The sequence below is a fragment of the Pagrus pagrus genome (assembly GCF_965226575.1).
Source record: "Pagrus pagrus genome assembly, chromosome: 6".
In the NCBI taxonomy this organism is placed as follows: Eukaryota; Metazoa; Chordata; class Actinopteri; order Spariformes; family Sparidae; genus Pagrus; species Pagrus pagrus.
This window is the reverse complement of record NC_140190.1, coordinates 20014439-20025310: the sequence shown is the minus strand read 5'-3', so window position 1 is coordinate 20025310 and position 10872 is coordinate 20014439. Positions and strand designations below refer to the sequence as shown.

General features: G+C 40.0%; 1 protein-coding gene across 1 annotated transcript; it reads right to left on the bottom strand.

Annotated features, from left to right (window-relative positions):
* Positions 1 to 2271: 2271 nt before the first annotated feature.
* b3gnt7 (UDP-GlcNAc:betaGal beta-1,3-N-acetylglucosaminyltransferase 7) lies at positions 2272 to 6790 on the bottom strand. The gene is made up of 2 exons (XM_084355628.1): positions 6576 to 6790; positions 2272 to 4858 (listed from the first exon to the last, which is right to left on the bottom strand). Exon 2 carries the CDS (start codon positions 4855 to 4857, stop codon positions 3613 to 3615), a length of 1245 nt encoding a protein of 414 aa, XP_084211754.1. The 5' UTR covers position 4858; positions 6576 to 6790; the 3' UTR covers positions 2272 to 3612.
* Positions 6791 to 10872: the final 4082 nt, after the last annotated feature.

Sequence of the window (10872 nt, the reverse complement as noted above, 5' to 3'; positions counted from 1 at the left end):
GTTAAGGATATGAGTACAATGTTTCTGATATATTTCTTTATGATGAGTAAAAAGATTGAAGGTAACTCCACCAATTTTTATTAAAGTCTGTTTACAGGTCTTGGGGAGTACTGCCTCATATGTGAAAAAAGTAGTATGCAGCCTTTTGTGGCTCGAGAGGAAGCTGCATGGAATCTGATAAATTGCCTCCAGTGATGGAGTTAAGTTCACTCAGCTGTCAGTTGTTAGATTGCATTGTGGGTAATGTAGGTGGCAGGTTTTGAAAAGGAAGAAGAATGCGTGGAATAAAATTTGTTTTTAAACTCTACATAATGAGTCCAACAGTGTTATAGGAGTGCAACGCTAAGCCAGTGGACTGCTTTTCAAAACCTGCCACCTACATTACCCACAATGCAACTGTAAACACGCTTTATGTAGAGGATAGGTAGAGTTAGCCTTTGAGAGCTGTAGTGGCACTCAGCAGTGCCTTGTGCTAAATGCTAACATGCTCACAATGACAATGCTAACATGCCAACTCTGACATGTTTACCAGTTGAGTTCATTAACATGCTATTTAGCATAAAACATTAAAGCAATACTATGTAACATTTCTGCATTAAAATGTCTAAAAACTACAAAACCTTTGTTCTATTTTCGGTTGTGTCACGTACTTACATTATCCTCAACATTTACAACAATGTTCAAACCCAGAGAGATCTATATATTATTGGCGGTAACGTTGCGTGTCATTTGGTCGCATACCTCCATAACTACTGAAGAGAGTCTTTGCTACATAACCTTGTCCAGGACTATTTCTCCCTGAGATTTCGTCAGCAATGGTTGTTTAACAATGAAGGCGCCTCCCATGATCCCACGCAACTTAACCTACGTCATTTGTTTGAATTTTGATGCAAAATGTTACAAGAATCCTTCCAATAGTGGTTGAGAGATTTCACTCATAATCCCGACATCACAACCTTTATTTAATCAGGTAATCACATCTGGATCAGGATCCCTTTTGCAGAAGAGACAGTACAGTACAGCAGTGAAAGAGAAAACGTCTTACTTCTACCACTATGAGTTCAGCTGAAATCACAATTTACTTACATTTGTTTTACACAATGCCTGGGGACAATGGCAGACTTCCCAACTGTCATTAATGTAACGCAATGTCATGATGAAAGCAAAGGTTGGTTCCTCTTTCTCACACAGGAACATCCTTGTGTAACTTGTGTTTCTTTGAAATAGGGGTTATTTAGAAGAATTCACTCACACCAATAAATTACTTGTCAGCCCCCACTGACACCCCAATGTTGCCAGCACCTGGACCCCCAGGACACCAAACAACCAAGGAAATGTGATCAGTGGTCTTACAGCTGCTACTCAAACATCTTTAAGTTCACAGTTGCTTACTTTTACCTCTGTCCTTTGTTCTGACTTGTTAAAACAGTCTCTGCAGGGTTAGACCTCAATAAAAACAATCACAGACAGTAAACGACAGGTAGGTCTCCATTGTCAGGTCATGGAGGATATACCACACCAATTTATATAACTCAGCTTGACTCCATATCAGTTGCACCTTGTGTTAAACAAAGGACAATCGAAAGAGATAAACCCTCTTAAGCTTTGCTTATGTGCTGGTGAGTGTACCCCTCGTGAAACACAATATAGAGCAGATACAGTTTCTGTGAGGCTTTTTTTGTCTTTGTCCTGAGCAGAATTGTGAAGAACAACAGGAAAGTATTTGTTTTGTATTGCGATGCACTCTTTTGTCTTTTTGGGCCAACTTAAAGCTCTCAACAATGTCTTCGCTCTGAACTTGGCGGTATCAGTCTCAGCCGTTCTGCGCAGTGAATGGACACACAATATTTGACGGAGACGCTTAACATAAACAGTGTGAAATGTAACACTGAGTCAGGAACATGTAAAGTTTCCATGCCAAATGACAAAAGATTATTGGAGAAAGTCGACTCATGTTTCTTCTGAGATGTTCTGTAAACGCTATAAAGCAGCTGTCTTTTATATTCATACATGGATGAGTTGTCGTCACATCTCATCACAGGCAGACAGAATATACTTGCTCATCACTGACTGAATGAGTACACCGTTACTACTTTCCGGAGCGGCTTGAGCACATATGTTTTCTTTACTGTTTAGTTGTGTAACTGATCCACACATCGACACCGGACACTATTGTTGGGTGACTTTATGCGGATTTTCACATAGATGTTCGATGTTGATAAGGCAAAACACAAAAACAGCTGATCTAGGACAGATTTTCAAAGACAACACTATTGTCAAGATGTTTATTTACAAATGCCATTCTATGTACATTTTAGATTTTGTACACATATTTACATCACCGATACTTAATCATCACCCGCTACCCCTCCCCCCAAAACATTCAGCTTTATAATCATTGAACATTCCTTTAATACCCTCATCTGATGCTTTAAATTAAATAGAAGAACCCCACATTTGCCCTGTACTGGGGGACAATTAAATTAACAGGTCAGATACTCGTACCAGCATTAGTTTTAGTTCACAGTGTCATCATAAACCCTCTACCGCATCCATGTCAAGTATATCAGCACATTCAAATCCACAGACCGCATACAAGTAACATTTGCTTTTTAAAGTTTCCAGTAGTTTTAGAGTAGTAGAAGTCCAGGTCAAGTCAGTGACATTCCCAAAAAAAAAAGAAAAGAAGAGTGCAAGGATCTCTACAGTACAAAAAGTGATTAAAATCTTATCATGGTTACAGTAGAAATGGTGAAGAAGAGTTTTAACCGAATCACTGAGGTAGAGAGGGTTGTTTCTTTCTCTTACTTGGAGCCATTTGAAGCCACTACAGCATAATGGTTCAAGTGAAAGCAATGTGTAACACTTAGCACAAACCCAAGATGCTAATATAACTACAGGTGTGCATGACTGCTACGATCAAACTAAGCCAAGCATGATTTCCCTCTGACCAACCTGAAAACACAATATACTACAGCAAATTAAACAGATTTGTTGTTTTGTCCTCGCAGAAGACTTTGAGTAAGAATGCTGATTTATGCGTCTCATTCCCAACTCGTCAAATCCTGAGTCTTTGGGATTGACGGTGGGGTCGGTCGCCATCCCAAAGCGTCAGTATTTGACGAGTTGGGAATGAGAGTCAGAAATCAATTTTCTTGCAAAGTTGACCATTAACTTATATCTTTGTGTATTCACATTAATGGGTTTGCGATCATTGGCAGTTGGGTGCCAGCTCACTGCCACAAGGCTCCTTGGTCCCTGGCCAATGGAAAAAAAAAACTGTCACCATATCGAACCAGCAGAAGTTAATATGTAGGTGTTGGCCACACGACGCCATTATTTGTTATTCCTGTTATTGTCTCTGAATCTGCGTGCTGACAGTGTGAGTCCTTCACAATGCCAATATAAATACATAATTCTAAGTCAACAACCTTTAAAAACTCTATATAATTTACTTTACTTGCTCCCCCGAAAATTGCATTTCTGCACAGAAACTGCAAACTCAAATATTGTCCACTGTCCTTCTCCACATAAAGGAGAGTTTACTGCATCATACTAGTATCCACCGAGGTGCAGCTCTCGTGCTGTCCATACCTGGTGTTACCCATCAAGCTATAGGATCTCCACTTTCTGTGAGCAGACCAGGTCACTGTTGACCAGATTCCACATGTCCATGAGGTCCGACGGGAGCAGCTTGTGCACCACAATCATGCTCCTAAAGAAACAGGGTTCTCTGTTCATCTTACTGTTCTTATTTTTCACCAAGCCAAACGTCTTAAAGGCGTTGTGTTTTATAGGAGTGACCTGAAGCACCTCCAGACACATGCCCAAGAACACATCATCGATGGGGTAGAGCTCCAGGTTGTCCGCCACCCAGTAAAGCCTCCTCGCCAGAGGTCCGTCCATCAGAAAACCGCCTCCGCCTGCATATGGAGGGTAGAGTGTCTTGTTATACATAGCCTGGGGGATGTAGTATTTGTTCTCCTTTCTACGAATGGGCTTAGCCTTGAAAATCACGTCCCCCACAAACAGGTTCTCTGCGTGCTTGCTGCTTTCTAGATACTCAAAGATGTTCGCGACACTGACAAAGACGTCATCGTCCCCCTTGAAGATGTAGTGTACTTTGGGGCAATACGTGTGGAACCACTTGAGGAAGTGAGTTTCTTTCAGCGTGAGGTTGAAGAAGCTATCCAGGAAGTCCCACTGGAGGATATCCCCATAGATCTGGTCCTCGTACACCACCAGCTTCTGATGGTTCATTCTCTCCTCCTCATTGGGGGGTTTACCAAGAAGGAAAAGGATCTTAACCCTCTTGCCGTCAACCACCTGCTCTTTGCCCCAGGTTTTTCGAATGACCTCCCTGCGGTCATGCTGCGTGGCTACAGATTTTATTACCATGAGCAAATATATGTCCCCTGCGCACTTACTTGGGTGGTTGAGGATCATGGGGAAGTAGCGGCAGTGTCGATAAAGCATGAACTGTTTGAAATTTTGCTCCAAGCCTGCAAACCAATCCTGACTTGAGAGGTTGAGGTTGGCGGTACAGTTGGTGCTGGTTACATCCCAGATTCTGGGGCTGCTCTCCTCATTGATGGTGATGGACTGCTTTGTGGTGGCCCGAGGTTTGGCCACCGCCAGTTGTTTGCCAGCCTTCCAGAAGCTTTTTATCCCCAGGTACAAGTCATTCTTCAATCCGGGCTCCACTCCCGCAGAGGCATCCATGCGAGCCTGCCTCTGGAGTTCGAAGGGAGCACCCATGTTGATGTTCCCTCTCTGGACAACAGTCAGCGCCACTGCAGCCAGGAAAAACATGAAGCACAACCTCTTGTACACCCTCCAGCGATCTCTGTTGTTCATCCTGTGTGAAGACAAAGATCAAGATGTCAGTATGAGATATGGCTACTACCTTTAAATGGATTTATTTTGTCTGTTTCCTGTTTTTTGATCTGGCGATATTGGCCTATCACATATATGAAATATGAAAACTTTTTGGTTTAAAAGAACACAGTACAAAAAACAGTGCTTTGGTGACTCAAGGTACAAGGTACAAGAAGCTTCCTGTTCTGGGCCGTGCACAAACCAGTTTGTGATATTTCCAGTCAGGATACTTTCTATTGCTCTTCTGTAAAACTCAACCAGAATCTTGCCCTGGAATTCATAACTTATTAAACTCAAATTTTGGGTGAAGTTCACGGTTTCAGTTCACCGATGTCATTTACAGACAATACTGTTATTAAACTCTAAAACATCCTGCCTCCGTTATAGATCTTTATCACAAGGGTGTGGTAACCACATATGAGGGATCACTGCGAAAAATGTGTGCATAGTGGCCGAATGTTTAACTCCCCAACATCAGTATCTGCATCGTGCGCAAAAACTGCGTATCACTCAGCATCGAATGACTAGGACGGAGAATAACACACCGAGCATACCTTTTTCAATTACACCATTGTCATGAATCAGTTCCATAAGATATGGAAGTCTAACTATTTTAAAATGAAATGAATAACTATTAATAACTACATGACAAATAACTATTAATAACTACATGACTAACAACTATAAACTTGATTTACACAGCAGTTTTCAAAACATAATTATGAAGTGCTTTGGACCATGATTAAAACACTTATTGTATATAAAAATACAGGCAAACATGCACAAAAATCTATAAATGATCCCTTTGAGGTTTAACCGCATGGTCACATTAGAAGAGAGAGATTAGAGGGGAATACTTGCTGTGTCATCCTTTAACCAATAAAACAAAGGACTGATGATAAGTTCTCGCATGTTAAAAAGATCTTCAGAGATATACTTGCAATTTCGCAGCCAGCAAAGCAAAGAACAGCCTAAGAGGACAGCTGCCATTATACTATGATCACATATTACTTTTTCTCTGTAGCTATACTGCACACAAACCACAGGAAAAGATCTAAAATCTAAAATCCTCCCTGTGTGTTTCACTTTACACCTCTTCTTTTTCTCTCTTACACAACCCACACGCAGCAGAGATACGTTGCACTTGTCAACTTTTTATCTGAGCAGTTTCATTTCTGAGGAAACGTGGAATGTACTTGGGGTTAGTGAAGTAAGCCCTCCTGGAACTGGTCATGCCAGGGCTCGTTACCTACATCCACCACCCCAGGGACACTCCCGTGTGGGCCCCTTGAGGGATAAGCCAACACACCGAAATGCAGACTTTAAATCAGAGGAAATCACATTTATTGATAATGAAATGTACTTATTTTTACTTATTTGTTATTTATTTATTTTATAAAATACCTATAAGATCCGTTGTATCATCTTGGTATTTTTATTTTCCTTTAAACAAGCTTTTTACTTTGGGAAACAGGCTATATCTGCTCTCTTAATCTCAGCAGGGAAAACATTTGCTACAGTTAAAATCTTGCTGAGAAAACTTCCAAGAGTTTTGAGATCCGGAGCTGGAGACTCGTGGGCGGTAAACATCCAGAGATTCAACCAAACCAAACAAGTCAGCTCAGCATCATGTACAATCATCATGTACAACCCGTCATTCAGTAATGAAATGTCGAATAAAGAAGATTTCCACTTACGTTTTCTCTGATGTTTTTTACGCGGTCGATTCAAGATGATGCCCCCAACAGAAAATGCAGATAATCGAGCCCAGAAAAGTGGGAGGTTGTTCAGTTTATGTCTCGTCGGCTTAAAACAATAAAAAATGAAACAAAATAATCCTTCCCATCGACGCGAGCAGAGAGTTTGGAGGTCGTTTTGCTTGGTGACGCAGATGTGCGTTATGTGGTCTGCGCTGCTGCTCAGCACTGCGCTCACTCCCTCACTGAGAGCCGCTCTTTAAAGGCGCTCTCTCTCTCTCTCACACACACACACACACACGCACACACACAGGACGTGGATGATGGATAAGCTGGGAAGACGAAGTCCGCCCGTCATGTACACACCCCATACGCACGATGCGCCATCATAATTACCATTAGCCTCTTCAGACGATGCAAATATTGGATCTCCTTTGTTTCATCGTCTTAATTTAAGTCCACAGGATGAGAAAACCAAACACGAGGACAGACCTATTGTCTATGTCTCACTGCCATTAATTATGCGTTTATGTTTGAGTTCCGTCGTCGTCACCCCAACTCCAGAGTCACCTGCGCTCCAGAGTCCGTTTGTTTTTACGCACGTATATTTTATGTAACTGTAACCGTAATCACTGTAGGTACACTTTATATTTTTATATATTATAATTTATATATGGTTATTATGTATATTATTTGTATTACTTAAGTTACTGATAAATACATATATACTACATACTACATATAGTATTATATTTATATATTATTATTATATTGTTACATTATATATTTCATTGTCATTTGCAGCACTTTGATTTGGGTGTTTTCATGTACAGTGTTTGGGTTGATTGGTTCCTTCATGCTTTTGTTTTGGTGGGGACAGGTATGTGGGTGACGTGTTGCTCCGCCTTGTTGATGAAGGTAGAAGTGGTTATGTTGTGAACCCCGACATTGAGGTCAGAGATATTTGTACTGTTCTGCCGTTTTGGTGACTATTAAAAGAAGACTGGAAACGAGAAGTGTAGCCCGCTATTTATCCACAGCCAGGAGGGACTGGAGTAAGAAAACAGGGTTACATAACTTTAATCTTCCTACTTGCTTGTCAAAACCTTCACTACACTGCTATGAATATCTGATGAAGACAACTGCTCCGGAGGCCATTTAATCCCCCAAATTCCCTAAAACAATACCAGTGTTCTTGTGTTAAAACATTACTTTGGCAAAAGTCAAAGTCACTCATACATATAGTAAAAGTCTTGAAGTTTTTAAATCTGATAGCAAATGTACTTAACTATCCAAAGTGATCAGGCAAATTAACCTACTTAAGTATTAAAAGTACAAGTAATTTATATGTGAAGGCCACTTATCGGATCTGATATTCAGCATTTTTTTGAATCAGTGTTGTTTTTTTGTTTTTTTATCTTAGTGTCAATAAAATATGTTAATTTAAAAGTGCACTCATTTGGCTCTGATAAAACCTGCAATCTGAAAAGTAACTGGTAACTAATCAGATTGATGTAGTGGAGTAAAAAGTATGATATTTGCCCCCAAAATGCAGAGAAGCAGAAAATGGTAAGTAAAGTACGCGTAGCTCAAAATTGTACCTAAGGTGTGTACTTGAGTAAATGTGCTTAGTTACTTTCCATCACTGCACAATACCGACTTCAGTGTCCTCAGTGATGGTCTAACATGGCCTGTTGTTGTGTAAAACAAGTGAAATGAATAAAAGGTTTAATGCTGTAGCATACTCAAACTTGATATACTTCAGGGTAATTTATTCTATAACAATGTACCATATCTTATCTTACGCTGGTTAAAAAATCAGTTACTGCACAGTCCATGAAGTGGAGTAAAAAGTTAACTATTTCCCCCTGAAGTGTGGTGGAGTAAAAGTATGATGAGGCAGAAATCATACCACAGTATTTGCACTCACAGTACCTGAGTGATTGTTCTTTGATTTTCTCCAACTTTAAAAAGTTACCTGACTGCTGCAGATATCCACACACGAGACAATCAATCAACGTTTCACCAAACTGATAACACAAGAGGTAACCTTCTTGTTTTCATGCACGTGCAAGAGCTGAAGAAAAAAAGCTTTTGAAGAATCAGATAAAACAATCAGATAAAAAAATGTTTGTCCATGACAAATCCCCACTTGTGTTACCTCATTGAAACGCCCACGATATCGTCTATCAAACTAAAAAAAAACAAACAATACAACTGGAGTATTTGTCTTACAGGCAGTAACTTTTATTTAATTCACGCCTGTTTTACTCCTATTGTTTGTTGCTATGACTGTACTGTTTAACCACTACACAACAAACAGGTCACCATAGGCTGCTTTGTTTGCTCACTATACCGTACATCAGGCAATTATTCCACACAATGTACCAACAACACAGCAAAGTGTATGGTAACGTTTGCTAACCACCCAGCCACTTCCAATAACATGTTCTCTGAACCCACTGCTCTGTGTACAGCAGACAGATGGAGGAGACCAAAACAGAGCAAACAGGAGATTTAGGCCTCATTGCAAAACATGACGCGACGTATACAACGTACAACATGGTGAAATCTGTCATAGGTTTAACCCATGGACAGCCAATATACTGGGGACCAACTCCAGATTGAAGCCAGTGCCTTGGTCAAGGGCACTGACAGGAGAATTAGTTTAATGTACATGTTTTGAACGGGGGAAACTGGACACAGAAAGGTTCCTGCCATAGCTGTGATTGTAACCCAGGACCTTGTGAGGCAACGGCTAACCGCAGCGCCACTGTGCTGCCTTATAGTGTATATACTTAGCCTTCTACTATAATATTCATAATGAAAGTTGTTGCAGATGGAGAAAGCCTCCCAGGAAGAGTTGTTGCTCCCAAGCCGGGAACTAGAAACCGTGATCTTGGCAGAACTCATAGACTACGCAATATGTCTTCCCACCCCTGCGTTTATCATTGCAACGCCTAATCGGTTATCACTGAATGAGGCATAAAGGCTTTAAGACTAGCACTGATCATATAATCAGAAACTTAAATCCTAATCGGTAAGTAGGCAATTGTTTGTTTGCACATTTGCTCTGTAAACTTTCCAAGCAGGGAGTGATATAGTGATATGGTGGATGTGATTACAGCTATAGATTTCACAGCTCATTGAATAAATAAATACAACTTTTAAAATGCACTATGTAGTCTTGGGGAAGAAATTTTAATCAGACGAGAAAGATTTTTCTTTTTTATATACCTAAACAAACTACATCAACAAACTCTCTTTGTTTATATGTCTGAATAAACTGAATAAACAAACTGACCATAAAGGACAACACGGTTTCATACTGTTTTACTTTGTTTCTATGTGGCGGACTCTGCCACCTCTCTAGCTTCAAAAAGTGTGAGAACAGCTTGTGTATTCAGTAATGGAAAAAAATAAGAGAGATTGTATTATTACCTCATTTATATTGTAAAAAGTAAAAATTCTGAGTTTGAATTTCTTGTCCAAAACTACATTGTGCCCCTTTAAGTTAAGGTGCACAAAGTGACTGAACTGCCTCAAATCAAAAGGTCTGTCATTAAGTGTGCTACAACAAAACACATCATAGCATTAAACAATTAATGAAAGAGGAATTATAAAAAGGAATAAGTGGTGTCAACATTTGAGTGTGTCTTCTTTATATTTGCACAATGAAAACTTGAGGACATGGATATAGAAATGTCTTAGTTTTATACAAACATTACACAACTTAATACATTTAAATAAGTTTACATAATACGGAGGAACTAAGAGTAACAACTATTTGCATTATATTTGCACACATATCATTCATCCGACACAGTGGACCTCCTAGTATGTTACCGACGTCAGAAACAGGTCCTGGTGTTAATGATCGGTTGAAGTGCAAACACAGGCTTTTTTTATCAGATGCCCAGCCTTTGACAACAATGAGTGACTAAGGATTACCATATGACAGCCCATAAAAGGAACACTAATATGTCACTTTACTGGACTAGCTTGTGTGGAAGAAAGGTAAGTGGTTTTGATAACTGCATAACTTCCACATGACTCACAGATCTTGGCGACAGTAAATGAAAATCCAGTTTTCAGTGATACAGTGTGAGAACTTGATTTGATTTTCTCTCAGGCATCAAAACAACATGAAGACTGGTGGTGATAAATGCAATGCTAATTGCACAGCTGTCACCACCACAACCGCACTTAACCCTTGCTGCGGCATACTGCTCTTCCAGCTCTTTATGGTCTGGGGAAAGAACAACAAAACGTTTATCTCTCGCTTCAAAACAGGAAT